Here is a 21,134-nt window from a genome sequence, read left to right on the forward strand (position 1 = left end):
GGGAATTTTCACAGTAATGTGGAAAGACTATTAAAATATATTATTTCTAGCTACATGATGTTCTTGAAGTTGTGTTTTCACGCTTCAACCAAGACAATGTATACTAACAGGTTGCATGAGGAAGTAAATATTGAGAATCTGTCTCTTTCCCTTTTTTTTGAAGTTATTTTTTTAAAGTTAGAAGCAGTCTCACTATGAAGCCTTGGCTGGTTTGAAACTTACTCTGTAGACCAGTCTGGCCTGCAGACTCATAGAGAGCCACAATCTCTGTTCCTGGGTAACTGATTCCTTTATTATTTTTTCTTTTTCCTGTTAAACTGAAAGTTAAAGAAGAGATTGGTGAGTCTGGGGATTTAGCTTAGTGGGAGAGTACCTTCCTAACATGGTTATATTTAGGAAGTGGTCTCCTGTGCCAATGTGTTCAAGGGTACTTTCCACTTTCTCTTCTGTGAGGTTCTGTGTGGTTGGTTTTATTTTGAGGTCTTTGATCCATTTGGACTTGAGTTTTGTGCATGGTGATAGATATGGGTCTCTTTGCATTCTTCTACATGTGAACATCCATGTCAGCACCATTTGTTGAAAATGCTTCCCCCTCCCATTTTATAATTTTAGCTTCTTTGTCAAAAATCAGGTATTCATAGGTATGTGGATTGATATCTGGGTCTTCAATTTGATTCCATTGATCCGTGTGTCTGTTTTTATGACAATACCAAGCAATTTTCATTACTGTAGCTTTATTGTAGAGTTTGAAGTCAGGAATTGTGATGCCTCCAGAAGTTCCTTTATTGTATAGGATTGTTTTAGCTATCCTGTTTTGTTTTGTTTTGTTTTCCATATGAAATTGAGTATTGTCCTTTTGATGTCTGTGAAGAATTTTGCTGAGATTTCGATGGGTATTGCATTGAATTTGTAGGCTGCTTTTGTTAAGATTGCTGTAACATTTTAATTTTACTTATTTACATAAGTAACATTTTAATTTTACTTATTCAAGAGCAAGGTCTTTTCATTTTCTGATGTCTTCTTTGATTTCTTTCTTCAAAGACTTAAAGTTCTGGTCATACAAGTCTTTCACTTGTTTAGTTAGAATTACCCCAAGATATTTTATGTTGTTTGTGGCTATTGTAAAGTGTGATGTTTCTCTGATTTCTTTCTCTGCTTATTTAACATCTCTATATAGGAAGGCTACTGATATATATATTTTTTGAGTTAATCTTGTATCCTGCTACATTACTGAACAGGAGTTCCCTGATAGAATATTTGTGGTCACTTATGTGTACTATCATATTATCACAAATAGTAGTAAAAGTTTGACTTTTTTTCCAATTTGTATCCCCTTGATCTCCTTTTGTTGTCTTATTGCTCTAGCTAAAACTTCAAGTAATATATTGAGTAGATATGGATAAAGTGGATAGCCTTGTTTTGTTCCTGATTTTAGTAGGATGCTTTGAGTATCTCTCCATTTAATTTGATGTTGGCTTACTGTATATTTAATGCCTTTATTATGTTTAGGTCTGTTCATTGTATTCTTGCTCTTTCCAAGACCTTTATCATGAAGGGGTGTTGAATTTTGTCAAAGGCTTTTTCAGCATCTAATGAGATGATCATTTTTTTTCCATTTGTTTATATGGTGGATTACACTGACGGATTTTTGTATGTTGAACCATGCCTGCATCTCTGGGATAAAGCCTACTTGATGATGAATAATTTTTCTTATCTGTTCTTGCAAGTATTTTATTGAGTATTTTTGCATCAATGTTCATCAGTGAAATTGGTCTGTAATTCTCTTTCTTAGTGGTGTCTTTGTGTGCTATGGGCAACTGTTGCCTCGGAAAGTTTGGCAGTATTCCCTGTGCTTCTATTGTGTGAAACGATTTGAATAGTATCAGTGTTAGCTCTTCTTTAAAAATCTGGTAGAATTCTGTGCTGAAATCATCTGATCCTGGATTTTTTTTTTTGTTGTTGTTGTTTTTTGTTGGTTGAGGGACTTTTGATGACTGTTTCTATTTCCTTAGGGGTTATAGGTTTATTTAATTTGCTTACTTGGTCTTGATTTAATTTTGGTGTGTGATACTTATTCAGAAAATTGTACATTTCTTTTAAGATTTCCAATTTTGTGGAGTCCAGATTTTTGAAGTGTGACTTGCTGATTATCTGGATTCCCTTTGTGTCTGTTGTTATGTGCCCTTTTCATTTCTGATTTTGTTAATTTGGATATTCCCTCTCTGCCTTTTGGTTAGTTTGGATAAAGGTTTGTCTATTTTGTTGATTTGTCTAGTTGATTCTTTGTATTGTTTTCTTTGTTTCTATTTTGTTGATTTCAGCTCTCAACTTTGATTATTTTCTGAACGCCTAGTCCTCTTGGGTGAGTTTCCTTCTTTTTATTCTAGAGCTTTCAGGTGTTCTGTTAATTTAATAGTTTGGGGTTTTTCCAACTTCTTAGCACTGCTTTCATTATGTCCTATAAGTTTGAGTATGTTGTGTGTTCATTTTCATTGAATTTTAGGAAGTCTTTTAATTTATTTCTTTATTTCTTCCTTGACCCAATGGTACTCAGTTGAGCATTGTTCAGTTTCCATAAGTTTGTGGGCTTTCTGCAATTAATAGTGTTGTTGAATTCTAACTATAAACCACGATGGTTTGATAAGACACGGGTTTATTCTTTTTTTTTTTTTGTATTTGTTGAGATTTGCTTTGTTACTGAGTATGTGGTCGATTTTTTGAGAAGGTCCCACGAAGAACTGAGAAGAAGGTATATTCTTTTGTGTTTGGGTGAAGTGATCTATAGATGTTTATTAAGTCCATTTGAGACATAACATCTGTTCTCTTATTTTTCTGTTAAGTTTCTGTCTGGCAGACCTGTCCAGTGGTGAGAGTGGGTTGTTGAAGTCTCTCACTATTAGTGTGTGGGGCTTGATGTGTGATTTAAGCTTTAGTAATGATTCTCTTACATATATGGGTGTCCTTGTATTTGGGGCATATATATTCACAATTGAGACTTCATGTTGATGGATTTTTCCTGTGATAAATATAAAATGACCTTCTTCATCTTTTGACTAATTTTAGTTCGAAGTCTTATTTTGTTAGATATTAGGATAGCCACACCAGCTTGTTTCTTAGGTCCATTTGATTGAAAATCTTTTCCCAGTCCTTTACTCTGTATAATCCCTTTGTAGTTGAAGTGTGTTTCTTGTATGCAGCAGCAGGATAGATTCTGTTTTTGTATCAAATCTGTTATGCTGTGTCTTTTTATAGGCGAATTGAGTCCATTGATATTAAGGGATGTTAATGACTAGTGCCTGCTAGTTCCTGTTATTTTTGTTTTTGTTGTTGTTCTTGGTGGCGTGTGTATGTGTTTCTCTTTTTTGGGATTTGCTGGTGTGTGATTATGTATTGCCTATGGGTGTAACTGACTTTCTTTGGTTGGAGTTTTCCTTCAAGTACTTTCTGTAGGGTAGGATTTGTGGATAGGTATTGATTAAATCTGGTTTTGTCATGAAATATCTTGTTTTTATCTATGTTGATTGAAAGCTTTGCTGAATATAGTTAGTAGTCTGGACTGGCATCCATGGTCTCTTAGTGTCTGCATGATGCCTGTCTAGAACTTCTGGCTCTCATTGTTTCCACTGAGAAGTTGGGAGTACTTCTGATAGTTCTGTCTTTATATGTTACTTGGCCTTTTTCCTTTGCAGCTTTTAATATTCTTTCATTATTCTATATGTTTTGATTATTATGTGGCAAGGGGACACTTTTTTTGGTTCAGTCTATTTGGTGTTCTGTATTGTATTTTCATAGGCATGTCCTTTAAATTGAGTTTTCTTCTATGATTTTGTTGAAAATATTTCTGTGCCTTGAGCTGGACTTCTCATTCTTCTATCTCTATTATTCTTAGGTTCAGTCTTTTCATAGCATCCCATATTTCCTGGATATTTTTTGTTAAGAATTTGTTATATTTAACATTTTATTTGACCAATTAATCTATTTCCTCTATTGTATCTTCACTGCCTGAGAGTCTCTCTTCAATCTCTTGTATTCTGTTGTTTGTGCTTGTATCTGTATACAGTTCCTGATCTTTTACTCAGATTTTCCATTTTCAGATTTCCCACAGTTCGTGGTTTTTTTTATTGCCTCTATTTTAGTTTTCAAGTCTTGAATCGTTTCTTTCACCTGTTTTTTTTTTTGTTTTTTTTTTTAAGGAATTTGTTGATTTCTTCCAATTTTTTGGCTGTCTTTTCCTCTATTTCTTTAAGGGAATTTTTCATAAATTTAAGGGCCTCACTCTTTATAAAGTTATTTTCAAGGTCGTTTTCTTCTGCATTGGGATGTTCAGGTCTTTCTGTTTCTAATTTCTGGTGGTACTGTTTTATACTTCATATTGTTGAGTGTATTCTTACCCTATTTACCCATCTTTTTTCTCCAGTTGGTGTAGTTGGGAGTTGTGGCTCTGTGGAACGCTCCTTCAGGTGTAGGCAGAGCAGACCTTCGGGTGATCATTCCTCGAGGTGCTTACAGTCCCAAAGCTGAAATGGTCTAGTGGTCAGATAATTTCTGGACCCTGCTGTCATGCTCCACCGTATTGCTGATGCTTTTCCGGCTAGCCCAGCCACCGCGCTGCTGCTCCCGCCTCCATTATCATTCTTTTTATATGTTGTTGATCTACATTTATATGTTTATATTATATTCTTTTTATATGTTGTTGATCTGCATTTGTACTTCAGAGCCAAATTCTCAAAAGATGCTTGTGGTATTCTTTTATACTTTACTTGACTTTGATATCAGGTTATTTGGCTACGTTGAAAGTACTCTTCTTTCTGTTTTCTAGGAGAAATTTTGGTTTGATAGAATTCTCTAGAGAAATCATCAGGCCTTAGAAATCTTTTTTCTTTCTTTTTGGTAGGAGTTATACTAATTAATGTATTCATATTGAGTTACTTGCTTTAGTTTGTTCTTTTCAAAAGGAGTTGTTGGCTTCATCAAAATTGACACATTTATGTGTAGTTTTTAAATTTATTTCTGTGTTACATTTCCTGTATTTTCAAGATCTTTTATGATCGTACCTATTTCATTTCTCATACTACTACTTTGTGTTGTTTGTTTTCTTCTGATAAGCTTGCTCAGTTGTTAGTTTGAGTGTTACAGTCAGAGAACCAGCTTTCTATTTCACTTGAGTTTCCTCTGTGGATAGTTTTATTAATATTTATTCTCTCTGGTTTCTTTTCTCTGATTTGCTTTTGATTTACTAAGCTGTTTGTCTAATTTTTTTGAGAAAGGAATTTCGATTTTTGATTGAAAATCATTACTCTTTTTGTTTTAGACAAACTGACATTCAACACATCAGTTTTTATGCAGTCCAGCTCTTTTTTTTTTTTTTTTGTTTTTGTTTTTGAAACATAGTTTCTCTTTGTAGCTTGGCTGTCCTGGAACTGGCCCCATAGACCAAGCTTCATCTTACTCCTGCTAGGTTTTTTTTTTTTTTTTTTTATTGAGAAAAGGAGAAAAAAAAAAACAAGTTTCCACCTCCTCCCAGCCTCCCATTTCCCTCCCCCTCCTCCCCCCCTACGCCCCCTCCTCCCACCCTTCTCCCCCTCCCCCCACTCCTTTCCCCCTCCCTCTCCAGTCCAAAGAGCAGTCAGGGTTTTCTGCCCTGTGGTAAGACCTCCGTCCATATCTAGGAAGGTGAACATCCAAACTGGCTGGGCTCCCACAAAGCCCTCACATTACGTAGGATCAAACCCCCGTGCCATTGTCCTTTGCGTCTCATCAGCCCTCATAGTTCGCCATGTTCAGAGAGTCCAGTTTTATCCCATGCTTTTTCAGTCACAGTCCAGCTGGTCTTGGTGAGCTCTCAATAGATCAGCTCCACTGTCTCAGTGGGTGGGTGCATCCCTCGTGGTCCCGACTTCTTTGCTCATGTTCTCCCTCCTTCTGCTCCTCATTGGGACTTTGGGAGCTCAGTCCAGTGCTCCAGTGTGGGTCTCTGTCTCTATCTCCATCCATCACCAGATGAAGGTTCCGTCCTGATGGGATTCCTCAGCAACTAGTCCTGCTAGGTTTTATCTATACGAGTTTCTTAAAGCCCCCCAAATTAGGCAGTCCTTTCTGTTAATGTTAATTCCTACTTACAGTTGGTAGATATTTTATATTTACTTTTTTGCTCTACTTCTGAAGTCTTGAGAGACAAGTTTTTGTTTTTTTCTTCTACGATTTCTGTACACGAATGGAGACTGATATATATAATGATTATATAATAGGCCTTTTAAGAAATTTAGAATTTATTTTATATTTTTAAATTTTTAGTTTACTTTTATTTATGTGTATGTGCAGCATGTGTGTACAGGTTCCTTCAGAGGCCAGAAGAGAGAGAGTATCAGTACGCATAGACTGGAATAACAGACCTGGTGTAGGTGCTAAGAATCAAAAACAGGTCTTCTGGAAGAGCAGCAATTGGCCTTAACCACTAAATTTTGGAGGATTTCTTACTCTGCTTTATGGTTGAATATTCACATGCTTGTATTGCACTGCTTTTCTACTTTATCAGAATAGAAGCCTGAACTCTTAAGTGTCTTAGTTGGTGTATACTTTGTTTACACTAGAATATCTTTCCAGGAATTTTAGTTTCTTGACTTAACATAACTTGGATTTTGCCTGCGGGTGGCACTTATAAACATAGGTCATCCCATCTTACTGTAGAATTAACATATTTGATGGTGGGGCCAAATATCTAGTGGCCTGATGCAGCTAGTAGAGGTGACCAGATTTTCATTAATAAATATGTTACCAAGTTCAGTGGTCAAAAAAAGGTAGATGGAATTGCTAATTAGTGAAGATTTTAACATCATGACCTGAGTTTTCTCTTAAGATTTTATAAGTATATGACTAAAATGTGTATTTGTCATTCCTGGCAATAGGGAGACAACTATGGACATAATAAAAGAAACATGGGAATATTCAAGGTTTCACATGCTTATCCTAGTCTCACAAATCAGATGCAAGTAGATACATGGATAACTACTAGTTCTCATTTTACAGTAAAGAAAACACAGGCTCAAAAAAGTTATGTGAAGCCGGGCGGTGGTGGCGCACGCCTTTAATCCCAGCACTCGGGAGGCAGAGGCAGGAGGATCTCTGTGAGTTCGAGGCCAGCCTGGTCTACAAGAGCTAGTTCCAGGACAGGCAGCAAAAACTACAGAGAAACCCTGTCTCGAAAATCCAAAAAAAAAAAAAAAAAAAGTTATGTGATTTGTATTCTCAGTAGCATGTAAGTACAAGTATGTTTTCCTTTGGATTGTAATTATTTGATTTTTTTTTCTTTTTTTAAAGCTTGAAAATACTGAGGTCTTTATGGACTTCATTACTTTATTGGGATGATCCAAAAATCATTATTCTCTATTACTAATAAGTACATAAACCACATCGACAGAACAGCAACTCTTTGTAATGAAGACATTTTAAGATTACTTGAATGTGCCTTCTTCTATATCATAAAGCAATATATAGTCTCAGTACAAATTTTCCTTTGCTTATATGGATTGCTACACCTTCACATTGCCCAGCACTTGCATATATATTTAATAAATATCTAATTTTAAAAAGGAAAAGGCTCCTATTTCTCATTTCCTATTTGTTGTCCTAGAAGGTGCTTTAAGAGAGAAAGTAAGCCCTGTGAACACTTGTTATGCTTTTATAATTAAATATGTCTTGCATATGTGATGGTTTAAATTTTATGCTTCATTCAATATTATTTGGTTTTCATTAAATTTATGCTCCATTAAATATTATTTAGTTTATTATTACTCTGTAAAAATTTATAATTACAAATGTAAGTTTGCTGAACACTTGTGAAATGAAGATAAATTTAGTAGTAAAGGTAAGTAGAATGTAAAATCTTGTAAAGAGAGTATATGAATCATAATCATATGCAATCAATGTGATTTTCCTCGTCCACTGACTGAAAGATTTAGAAAGTAAAAAGGAAAATATTTATATGAAATACAAAAAAGAACTTTTATTACTTTTGTGACCTTGTAAAGGATGTTAAAAGAACACAAGGTGTACTGAAGAGAGGATATGAAATATTAAAATCAGAAAACATTCTGATTTGCTAACACTACCTGTTTGTTTGTTCCTTTAGGATGGACTGGATGCTCTGGTTTATGATTTGGACTTTCCTGCCCTAAGAAAAAACAAAAATATCGACAACTTTCTAAGCAGATGTAAGTACTTGCTGTAGAATTTTATGTTATTGTGCGTGTAATTCTGTATCCGATTATTCACCTCCCCTTCCCCTTTTGTTGAATTCTTTCTGTTTTATCAGTCAATTCTATGTAATATTAGTACAAAGATTGACACTACCTGTTGTACTAAAGCAAGGCCCCACCTTGTGAGTGAGATTTTAGAAGCTAATTTAGGTGTCTGTCATACATACTGATAAGTAAAAGTCACAAATGGGGCGTCTAACGGTAGTACAAAGAAAAACAATGTACTTTAACATATTAACACATTAATAAAGGAAATGTATATCTTAGTAGATACTGAAAAATTCATATTCACAAATATCTGGTGAAAGAAACTTGTTTATCTCAATAAAGGAAACCTGTAATTCAGGTTTTATTCTTCTGCATGTGTGTATCCAGTTTTCCTAGTTTCACATGTTGAATGGCAATTTCTTTTCTAGTGTCTGTTTTTGGCAGTATCAAATACTAAGTCACTGTGTCTGTGTGAATTTATTTCTGGGTCGTCTACCCCATTGGTCTATGTAGTTTGACAGTCTTATGCATTTAGTCACATGAGTTAGGAGTCACAGTCCTGGTTGTTTATTTGAGAAGGAGTAAAGACATGGGGAGTAGAGTGAAGTAGTAATTATGAATATGTATTAGGAATATCATAAATGCTTTGAGTACCACATTTATAATTATTTACAGATTGAAAAGCTTTCTTATGGCCAGATGTGGAGGCCCATGCCTGTAATCTTGCAGTTGGGAACCCTGGATTTGGGGCCATCTTAGAATATGTGGTAAGAAAAGAGCTTAGAGGCAAAAAGCTTAAGAGAAAGAGGGGACATCTACTGGACATTGACTTTGAGGGATTTAGTTAAGATAGGAGTATTGTGTCGTTAAGTTTGTCTGCTCATGCTAGAAAGTAAATATATAATTCAACATACGCACATATGTATTGTAACCTGGCGGTTGTCTGTGTGCTTCATTTGTTTCAGCTTAGTAATCACTAAGAATATTCAGTTTGAGTGAAAATCAGTGAGAGGTTGGTGGATGATGTAAGGAAAACCCCACAAAACTGAAATATGTCTTAGGATTTCTTTTGTTGTATTAAGATCAAGACATCAAAAACAACATGGAAGGAAAGGGTTTGTTTCAGCTTACAGCTCCACATCACAGTCTGTCATTGAAGGGACTCAGGGCAGGAACTGTTGCTCAGGAGGTAGAGAAGTACTGCTTACTGGATTGCACAGCCTGGTTTTTCATATCACCTAGGACATCAAGCCTAGGGGGTGACAATGCACACAGTGAACTGCACCCCCTCACATATCAATCAAGAAAATGCCCTGGGGCTGGAGAAATGACTTAGCGATTAAGAACATTGACTGTACTTTAGAGAACCTTGGTTCAATTCGCAGCACCCACTTGGTGGTTCATGGCTGTCTATGACTCTAGTTCCAGGGGATCCGATACCCTCATACATACATGCGTGCAAGCAAAAACATCAATGCACATAAAATAAGAATATATCATTTAAAAAAAGAAAAGGAAATGACCTGCAAGCTTGCTTGCTCAGAGGCTAGTTTGGTGGAGACATGTTGCAAGGGGCTGCTCATGGACCTCCCGTACCAGAGACATTCTCACTTGAAGTTCCCACTTTCAAATGTCAAGCTTACATGAAACTAGCCAGCCCAAATACTGTGTTGTAGAGTGGGGGAATATTAGATACTAGAGTATATATTGAAAGTACGTTAGGAAAATGCATAATTGATAAGTAGAATTAAAGCTAACTTGATATGTATGATTATGGTTTAAATAAGAAACATGGCCTTATGTTTATCTAGGTATTAGATATGTTAAGCTGCATAAGTGCAAACAGAATAACTGGTGAATTGGATTTAAATAGGATTGTTGTTTTGCCAAACTAAGTGTAACAGAAGAAGGCAAAATACATGTAGCCTTTAAAGAGTTAAACCAGGAGAATATTGGAGAAATCAGTAAACTAAAAAATTGTTTAAGTGACCTAAGAGTCAGTAGATTTACAACCATCTCATTTACAGTGAGATTTTGTGTATGGAGATGGCATCTGACTTCACCTGTTTTGCTTCTGGGACCAGTAGTCTAAGTAGGATGGGAGAGTAGGGGTTATCACTTGAGAACTGCAGAAGTGATGTCCTCAGATGAGAACTTGGTTTCCTTAAAGCCCAAGCTAAGGGTAATATTTACATCTTTAATAATTAGAAAAATTAGAGGAATAATATATCATGATGTGAAATGATATGAAATCCAGATTTCAGTGTCTGTAAGTAACAGTTTTATTGGGACATTGTCATGCTCAGTTTTTTGTTTATTTTGTTTTGTTTTTTTGAGACAAAGTTTCTCTGTGTAGACCAAGCTAGCTGTGAACTCAGAAATTCACCTTCCTCTGCCTCCTGAGTGCTGAGATTAAAGGCGTATACCACTGCACTCAGCACCATGCTCAGTTTTTAATGCCTCATTTTTAGCGGCTTTGTGATATAGTGGTTCAGTGGGTAGTTGTAACAGAGGCCATACGTGACCATTTAGTGTAGTGTAAATCATACTGATATAATTATAAGTTGTATTTTGAGTGCCACGTGTATCATGTTTTACCTTTTATTTTAGTACATAACCTGTTGTGTTAAAACAAGAATAAAAAAATGTACTTTAAATGTCCTTTTGAGGCATGTTGGAATATGGGTTGTTTTAAAGTTAGATGGTAAAACATTTTTGTTGTGTAGTTGACAGAATAGCCATGCTGAAGAATATAGTATCCAGTGATATTATCAGACTAAATATTCCCAACTCAGAGGACAGCAATAGTTATAGAGAACCAGAGCACTTAAAGTGGAATAGTCTCATCACAGTAAAATTTCTTCACAAAAATGGAAAGAAACAAGGCTGCAATCTTTAATAAGTTTGCTACTGGCTTATTTTATAGCAAAACAGAAAAGTTATTAACTAATGGTATGTGATTGATGGCAACCAAACATGTAATGAACAGAGAAACATGTTCTTAACACTGTTGGCTTTGGAATAGAGTGCTTTCCTAGTATGTACAAGGACCTGGGTTCAGTCCCTGTCTGCCACAGAAAAGACCATTAGAATTTTGACAAGAGCAATTGCTCAAAAACAAGGAAAAACAAACAGCTGCTACATTTTTAAAAAGACAGTCTTTGTGAGGGTCTTTGCTCTCTCTGCCCCCTTTTGGTTATCTGAGTCCCTTATGTAAATAATAGCCCAAGCTGGCCTGAAATGCGATCTTTTTGCCCCATCCGTTCAAGAAATGGGATTGTAGGCATGCAATACAATGTTCAGTTTTGGCTTCAGTTTATTTGAGGTACCAGTGCACCTTAGAAATTATTCTGTAGATATCTTTTGACTTGTAGACTATAGAAAGTTTGGCCTTATTTTCTTTATAAATATACATTATAAAATGAAATGAACATAATTGTTTACTTATTCTCTTCTCTCTAGAACAGTGGGAAATGAACCACAGGGGTCTCCCTCCTCCGAGGCCATGAAAAAACATAGATACTTATGGTTCATAACAGTATCAAAATTACAGTTATAAAGTAGCAACAAAATAATTTTATGGTTGGGGTCATTACAACATGAAGAAATGTATTAAAGGGTTGCAGTATTAGGAAGTTGAGAACCACTGCTATAAAAATGGCCTGCCTATACCAGGTATCCTATTTCTTCTCATCTTTAAGTATAATATCTGCTACTTAGTGACTGTGAGTGAATACTTGTCTTACATATGATATTCTTAATTCTTATTCTTAGATCTGGTTCCTTTATAAGTTTGTCTACATTATATTTGTACCCTAAAGTTGGTGTTTAGATATTGTGATTTTTATACATCTTATCATATGCTGGTAGTGAGAAATAATAGTCATGTTTTAGGATGTTCTGTTAGCATAATGTAACTATAGAGCCCCCTAAGATTATTTATATGTAAAGGGGAGGATGAATGACTAATAGTATAAGAGGGAATTATTTATCTTGGATTGTTACTACATAGCTATGTTAGAAAACATAGAATTAAAGTTAGGATGGGCCAAGTGTAGTGGTGCACATACAGCCAGGGTTGCGTAGTGAGATCCTGTCTTAACCTCCAACTGCCTCCAAAAAATAATAAAAATAGAAAGGTGTTGTGCATGTAATGCAAATTATTATACCTATCATGTTATCATATCTATCGTACTGTTGTTTTCTTGACTGTTAGGGAAATTTCAGTGAAGATCAAGCCTAAGTTTCCTGTTGATGGAGTTTACAGATCCAGTAAAATTCCTATCACCTAAGATAGGCTTGGAAATTTTTTCTATTGTTTATACTGTTGTCCACTAAAAAAGAATCATAAATAGTATCCCTCCACCAAGGAGTGCTTTGTTGAGTTTTTAAATCCTGAGGTGAGGTGGGTAAGTAGTTGCAACTAAACTGTGCAGGTTGGACTTTACTCTCAGTCTGTGCTTAGTTCTGGATTGTACCCTTGGTGAGGTCATCTAAGGTAGCAAGGGCCACAGAAAACTGAGTTTGACTCAAAACTGTTGCCCAGCAGACCTTTATACTTGGTAGCATGCAAGCCTATGCTATGACAAAGCTAACTAGTCAAGGAACTAGGAGGAGCTATTGATTTTAATTATTGTTTTGTTTGCCAGCCATCTCAATACTTTGCAATTTTTTATGGTCCTAAACCTTTTATAACTAGACTGTTACACTTTTTCAATTGTTACTTGCCATTCTACCCAGTTTAGGATTTTCTTATTTCTCTTGTGGAATGTAAAAATGCTTTTAAAATTCTCCCCATTCAGTCTTATCCTTACTGAATTTATCTTTAACATTCTTCAGAGTAGTTTAACTAAAGTGTAGGTTTGATTACACTTACTTGCCTGAGTTTCTTTTTACAGCTTCCAACCCATGCTAGTTGTTTTTAAATTGTGCCTTGATTTTTATATTTTGAGCTGCCTAAACCTGTAATCTGGGGGGGGGGGGGACATAACAGTTTCCTATCATTAAGTGATAGCTTTCTTTTCTTTCGAATTTTCTTTATTTGTTGCTTCCTTGTTTGTTTTCCTTTTTCCCTTTTCTTGTTTTGACTGGCCTAGAGTTCACTGTGTAGACCAGGTGGCCTTGGTCTACTCACAAAGATCTGCCTGTCTCTGCCTCTGGTATGCTATTAAAGACGTATGTCCTAGAAATAATAATTTCTAACTACTGACTTACAGGCAAAGTTCAGGCTCCTTAACTAGAGGGGGATCCCCAGCCTCTTCTGCCACTTTACCACAAGCATACTAGACTAGCAACAGAGCCCTTGTGTACACAGTTTCCCTCTTCTATCACTTAAATGTTCTGTCTTTATGATCTCACATGGCTAACAGCTGCCTTTCATCTCAAATGTGTTTCAGGTGTCACTGTCCCTAGATAGTTTTTCTAATCCTCTTTCTCCAAGGCAGGCTTTAATTGGTGTCCTCTTAGTACTTCAGAGACCCTGCTTATCTCTTTTATTTTATACTGTTTTGAATTAGGTTTTTCATTGTTTCATTCACTAGCATTTGACCCTTTAAAAACAGTAATAGTGTTACTAGTTGTCTTGCCATATCTCTAGTGATTACATTAGAACCTGATGTAGAGTAGGCACAAATTATTTGTGTAAAAGGTTGGTTGAATAGTATTTGTATCTCTATATAGTACCATCTTGAAGTACCTACCAAGTTGATAAATTTATCCTTGTGTAGAAATTTATTAACATTGCATGTGTCTGTTGGCCATAACTTATACCAATATTTAAGTTTGAACATATATTTTAACAGAAAGACAAGAATATTATAGCTACCTTTATTAGAAACTAGACTTTAATCATATTTTACGTGCATGAACAACATGAAATGTGGAACTTTTCCATGCAGTTTCATACCAGTGTTGACCCATATGGATTAAAATAGCATTATTTTAATCCATGACCAAATTAGGAGCTAAACTATCTTCCCAGTGGGAATTTGTAAATTACCATCATCTCTAGCATGACAGGTTTATATCAATAATTTCAGTGATCCCCACTGCATGTCTTAAAGTCTAGCTTCAAATTAATGCTATAATTACAAAGATTGCCAGCTAGAAATTTAATTTTAATTCTTTAGTACATATGGCTTTGATATTTTGAATTTGTATCTTTTTAAAAGGATTGCCTAAATGAATTGATAAACAAAGTTTTATTTCGTTGATGTAAAACACCTATCTGTATTTTCTAAATCAAATCTGTTATTTACCTAACATCCCAAGACTAAGTTAAAATTAACTAATTATATTATTTTTAGTGCTGCATTTATATTCAGCTTGGGAGTGTAGCTCAGCTGGTAAAATATACTTGCCTAGCATAAACGGAGCCCTGGGTTTGACTCCTGAAACCACATACGCTTTGGATATATGAGATACTGTCTTTAAAAAAAAAAGCACAACAGTTTTGTGTTTAAAATAACATTAGATTTTTATTAAAAACTTTTGATGTGATAGTTAAATTATCAAAAACTGTATTTGAACCAATTCTTAGTATATTAAATATTTCTCTATTTTATAACTTCAAATTTCACACATATCAATTATTTTGAAAGATAGAGTGCTGAGACGCTAAGCCCAGAGCCTCATGAGCCGTCACCACTAATCCAGAGCCCAGAGCCTTCACCACTGATCCATCACATTCCTAGTTTGTAATGTGTTGTTGTCTTTTCATTGTGTTCTTCAGTAATTTGATTGTAAAGTAAATGGCGTTCATTATAATGCTTTAATGACTTACTTATATTTTTCATACAGATAAAGACACAATAAATAAAATTAGAGACTTACGGATGAAAGCTGAAGATTATGAGGTAGTGAAGGTCATCGGCAGAGGTGCATTTGGAGAAGTTCAATTGGTAGGTTACTCAGAATTTCAAAAACAAATTTTTAAAAGTGAAAAACAAAACACCTACTTGCCTGCTTAATATATATTTGGAAAAATAATTGTTTTTATAGAATCTTTTCTTTAAATGACTGGCATTTTTGCTTAAGGCATGAAAACCTTTGGTCAGATTTGGAAGCGGTTGGGAAGTGTTTTCATTAAGCATTTTGATAAACATCTCATTTCTCACAGGAAACTCTTATATACAATTCTGTGGAATAAAGTTTTATGAACAGGGCAATATACATGATGAGACAGACTATGGGGAATATAGGGAGTAAAAGGTTGTTTTTTTTTTTTAATAGCATTCCTTCTGGTAATTAAAGTCTTGACACTAGTTAGTTGGGATAAGTAAGCAGAAGCAAAGAAACAAAAATAGCCACATTATTTAGTAAGTATTAAAGTCATGTTGTAAATTTTTCAACGAAACATTGAGCTTTAAATGTTAACTAATGGTTTGTTTTCAATTTTAAAGGTAAGACATAAATCCACCAGGAAGGTATATGCTATGAAGCTTCTCAGCAAATTTGAAATGATTAAGAGATCTGATTCTGCTTTTTTCTGGGAAGAAAGGGATATTATGGCTTTTGCCAATAGTCCTTGGGTTGTTCAGGTATGGTTTTGACCCTCTTTTCTTAATGCAGTACTGGTTTGTAAATAACATATATGAGAAATATATTTTTAGAACAGTAATAATTTATGGGTGGTTATAAAATTGTCTAATATATCATTATTTTTGAAGTTATAAAGTTTAATTTTGTTATCTTTAGAAAGGTCAGAACAAAATAATTTTTTGGTAGAATTTAAGGAAAGTTTTTATACTTTAATGTTAGTAATGATTGTGTGTGTGTGTGAACATGAGGCCCTGTTTTTTAATCACCTAGTCATGTAAATGTCTCTTGTGTTGAATGAAAGAATGGGGAAATTAGGTGACTCAGCACACACATGTACACAAAATAGACAACATTTTGCAAATCTTTTTATTCTAGTTATTAGAGTGCTTATTTAGTCTTTAATATATATTGTAGTAACAAAATATATGTTTGGAATCTGGACATGATCTTGCTTAGTTGAAAAAGATTTCAGAATTAAAGACAAAAAGTCATAGAGGTGACTTAGTTGAAACATAGGCAGAAAACTCAGAATAATTTAGTGGAGTTTGAGTCCATGCATGACTTTACTTCACAATTAAAATAACCAGTTAGGCAGGTGTGGCATGTACCTACAATCTTAACACTCAAGAAGTAGAGGCAGAAGCCTCACAGTTCAAAGCTGTCCTCAGGTACATAGGAAGTATGAGACCTAGCATAAGATCCTGTCTGGATAAAAAAAAAAAAATATACACACACACACACACACACTAAAGAGAGGTTCATATTTATAAGCAAGGAAATTATGGCCCATGAGTTTTACATAATTTTGTCATTGGCAGTCACCGCTACTAGAATTTATGTATTACTTTTGTAGATTGGGTTTTGCCTGGCACTTCAGGGCTTCGTACCTTTGCCTCCAGTACTGTGGCTATGCTGTACCATTTTGGTATATGTTCCTTGGCACTAAAAATTTAAGGCCAAATGGTTATCAACTGAGGACTGTTAAGAATACATGAGCTCTGGGGGAGGGGGCATTCTTGTTCAAACCACTGCAGTTATCCACTTACTAGTGTGTTTATGATGTATGACAACATCCCTATCCTTTATCCAGAATATACCAGTGACAATTCTTCCACATTCCACATACCAGTTATGACAACTGAAAATGCATTTAGACATTGTTGATATCCCTTGATAGTGGGGAGCAAGAGATTGGGGAGACAGTATTCCCTTCTGTTGCTAACTCCTGAAAAATGGATGTTTAGTATTATTTCTATTAAAGATTAAAAATTTATATCATAATTTTTCAATTTGCAATTTAGACATCTTTGAATTTTATCTTATTACATTATATGTAAATAAGCTGCCACCAGAATAACATTGCCTCTTTAATTATGGTGCTCAAGTATACATTTAGTCTGGGGTAGTGATGAAATACTTCATTTCTTATTCTTACTCCTAGATTTAGTTGCTTTTAATTTAGTGATAATGTGGGCATATTGTGTGTGTGTGCGCGTGCGTGCGCGTGCGTGCAGGTGCATGGGCATTTGTTGAGGCAGGATGAGAACTAGCGCCATTCGCTACCTCCTTTGAGACAGGATCTTTCATTGGTGTAGAGTGCACCAATTAATCGTTACTGGCTGTCCAGCAAATCCCAGCTATCCTGTCTCCGTCTCTCCAGCACTTAGATTACAAGTGAATGCCAGCATACCTCGAAGTTTTATATGGGTTCTAGGGATCGAACTCAGGTTCTTTTGTTTGTAAAGAGTGCTTTAGCAACTGAACCCATCTGTCCCTGTTTAGTTTTTAAATTAATATAAGTGGGACTGGATAGACTGCTAAGTGGGCTAAAAACATTTATTCTTGAGAGCTTAAAGACCTAAGTTCAAATCTCTAGCACCCATGTCAACAGTTAAGATCTTTACCAGCTGATTTAGAGGACCCGAGTTTAATTAATTCTAAGCACCCATATAGGTAGCTCACAACCATCTGTAATGCTAGTTCCAAAGGATTTGATTACTTCTTTTGACCTCCATGGACACTAGGCATATACTTTGTGCACAGACATAATTGAAGGCAAAGTCCATACACATTAAAAAAACAAAACAAAACTTGGATGTACCTCATTGGGACCTTGGGAGCTCAGTCCAGTGCTTCAGTGTGGGTCTCTGTCTCTGTCTCCATCCATCACCAGATGAAGGTTCTTCTTACTTAGCTTCTTTGGGATCACCAATTGTAGACTCCGTGACCCTTGTTTATGGCTAGAAACCAATTATGAGTGAGTACATCCCATATTCATCTTTTTGGGTCTGGGTTACCTCACTCAGGATAGTGTTTTCTATTTCCATCCATTTGCATGCAAAATTTGAGAAGTCATTGTTTTTTACCGCAGCGTAGTACTCTAATGTGTAGATATTCCACACTTTCTTCATCCATTCTTCCATTGAGGGGCATCTAGGTTGTTTCCAGGTTCTGGCTATTACAAATAATACTGCTATGAACATAGTTGAACAAATGCTCTTGTCATATGATAGGGCATCTCTTGGGTATATTCCCGGGAGTGGTATTGCTGGGTCCAGGGGTAGGTTGAACATGAGCAAAGAAGTCGGGACCACGAGGGGAGCATCCATCCACTGAGACAGTGGAGCTGATCTATTGGGAGCTCACCAAGGCCAGCTGGACTGTGACTGAAAAAGCATGGGATAAAACCGGACTCTCTGAACATGGCGAACAATGAGGGCTGATGAGAAGCCAAGGACAATGGCACGGGGTTTTGATCCTACTTCATGTTCTGGCTTTGTGGGAGCCTAGCCAGTTTGGATGTTCACCTTCCTAGAAATGGACGGAGGGGGGAGGACCTAGGACTTACCACAGGGCAGGGAACCCTGACTGCTCTTTGGACTGGAGAGGGAGGGGGAGAGGAGTGGGGGGAGGGGGAGAAGGGTGGGAGGAGGGGGAGAAGGGTGGGAGGAGGGGGAGGGAAATGGGAGGCTGGGAGGAGGAGGAAACTTGTATTTTTTTTTTCTCCTTTTCTCAATAAAAAAAAGTTAAAAAAAATAAATATATAAAAAAAAAAACTTGGATGTAGCAGCATGTGCCTGTAATCCAGTTCTTGGGGGTAGAAACAGACCGATCCTAAGAGCTTGTTGGCTGGCCAACCTGAATGAAGCAGTTTCCCAGTTCATTGAGAAACCCTTATCTCAATGCTGTGAAGCAGAGTGGTAGAAGACACCCAGTGTTGTGCTCTGACCGCAGCATACATACTTAATGGGAATCTACCACACAGCACACGGTATGTAAAGAAACATATAAAATAAATAAGTAAAATCAAAGCAAGCCTATAACTAAACACTATTGAGAAAATGAAATGTGAAGGCTTTAAGACATCTGTGTAAGTCTGGTGGTGTTTTCCCTGGGATTGCTTTTAGTTTTGTTCAGAACTAGTGTTTACTTAAAATTTGCTTGATTTCTCCTTCAGCTCTGAACACACAGCAGATTTATGCCTGATATTTTTGACAGTTTCTTGCTAATGATTTGGTCTTCTAACAGTTCAGAAAGACAATTATTGTTGGGTGCACTTCAAGTTAGAGGTTATGATTATTTTGTTTAGTAAAAATTTGTTAAACTTATTTAGCCAGGCGGTGATGGTGCACTCACTCCTTTAATCCCAGCACTTGGGAGGCAGAGGCAGGCAGATCTCTGTGAGTTCAAGGTCAGTCTGGTCTACAAGAGCTAGTTCCAGGACAGGCTCCAAAGCTACAGAGAAGCCCTGTCTTGAAAAACCAAAAGAAAAAATAAATAAAACTTTTTAAAAAATTGTTGAACCTTTTCAGCTACCAGGCATTCAGATGCTGATTGCTGTTTTGCAAGTAAAAGCAATTTAGTTCCTTATGCCCTTGTAAGAGAGATGATGGTCGGTCAGAAACATGGAGAAATTAAGCAGATTTCCAGAACCAGGCAGCTAGTGCATGGCAGTGAAGCCAACCCAGTTCATGAAACCTGAGAGTTCTAATGTTCATTTTAAAGTTAATATTAAAGTCCTCATGTGCATGTTAAAACGTAGAAGTACAGTATTTCTTTGCTTAAGAAGTTTGTCCTTGCTGAAACTATTACATACCATTCAGTATAAAAAGTTAGATGTAATATAGAGAGCTGTGAAGTGTGACTCCTATTGCGTCTTTGGAATATTGAGTTTATAACTCTTTTGTGTGCATAGGATCTTTGTGGTGTTTATACTTGCCCTAAGTATTAGCCTGCACTTAAAGCTATCCTACATTTCAGTCGCTTACTTACATATTACAGTAGTATTTTTGTTAGGTTTTATATGAAAACCAAGTGTTGCAAAAATCATTCTAATTATTTTTCTTTTAATTTGTAGCTTTTTTATGCATTCCAAGATGACCGTTATCTCTACATGGTAATGGAATACATGCCTGGCGGAGACCTTGTAAACTTGATGAGCAACTATGACGTGCCTGAAAAATGGGCACGATTCTATACTGCAGAAGTAGTTCTTGCATTGGATGCAATTCATTCCATGGGTTTTATTCATAGGTAAAGATAACAATGCTTTCAGTTTTTTTATTTTTAGAAAGGAGTAGTGAAAGAGAACTTAAACATCACTTGATTAGTAATTCCTACTCTCAACCTACCTAGTTTCCTTCCCTGTGACACAGGCGGCATCTTACAATTTTAGTGCAAGTTTAATCTTGTTGTAAATATATTCTTTAATAATGTTAATCTAATTTTATATCTTTTATATCATATATTAAAAAATAAAAATCGTTAAGTGGTTTTCAAAAGTTATGTGAACAATAATTTTTATTTCCATATTATACATAATAGATTTGTTACATTTTTATTCTGTATATAATATATTTTGATCATATTCATCACCCATTACCTTTTCATGTCCTATTCACACTGATCTTCCTGTAGCCCTTGTACTTAAATATCTTTTTACTTTCCTATGACTTTAATTTGGGTCGCTTACAGGAGTGTGGTTGAGCAGTTATTTTCAGGAACATAAGGACTTGCTAGTGGCAATGCCACTGAAGAAAATGTCTTTTATTCCCTAAGCAAACATTGTTTCATTTGACTTTTATGTCTAGATTACATGTATTTTTGTGTTTAATCTCTGAAGCTACTGATTTTCTTATTTTAAGAATCAAACTGAGCTACACAGTGACATCCTGTCTCCAAAAACCGAAAAAGGAAAAAAAAAGTCAAACTGTGCTTTAAAAAAAAACCAATGTATAAAGGAATATTTTGATGTGCTTGAGTCTCTAGGTGTCGATAAGGAGTACATGCAGATTTAGTCTGTCACATGTGGGTTAAGGGTACTTGGTCTGGAGTAACTGCTTCATAGCTTTA

General features: G+C 35.7%; 1 protein-coding gene across 2 annotated transcripts in view; it reads left to right on the forward strand.

The window, feature by feature from the left end:
• Positions 1-21,134, forward strand: part of LOC121453250 (rho-associated protein kinase 1) — a 127,858-nt gene that overhangs the window by 26,861 nt on the left and 79,863 nt on the right. For both annotated transcript variants that reach the window (XM_041659843.1, XM_041659844.1), the window contains exons 2-5: positions 8,129-8,210; positions 15,042-15,142; positions 15,644-15,781; positions 20,140-20,315. In XM_041659843.1, the coding sequence (XP_041515777.1) occupies positions 8,129-8,210; positions 15,042-15,142; positions 15,644-15,781; positions 20,140-20,315 (497 nt within the window). The remainder of the gene's footprint in view (positions 1-8,128; positions 8,211-15,041; positions 15,143-15,643; positions 15,782-20,139; positions 20,316-21,134) is intronic.

The sequence above is a fragment of the Microtus oregoni genome, unplaced genomic scaffold, assembly GCF_018167655.1.
Source record: "Microtus oregoni isolate MIOR12 unplaced genomic scaffold, Mior012 000011F_ref0000422, whole genome shotgun sequence".
Classification (NCBI taxonomy): Eukaryota; Metazoa; Chordata; class Mammalia; order Rodentia; family Cricetidae; genus Microtus; species Microtus oregoni.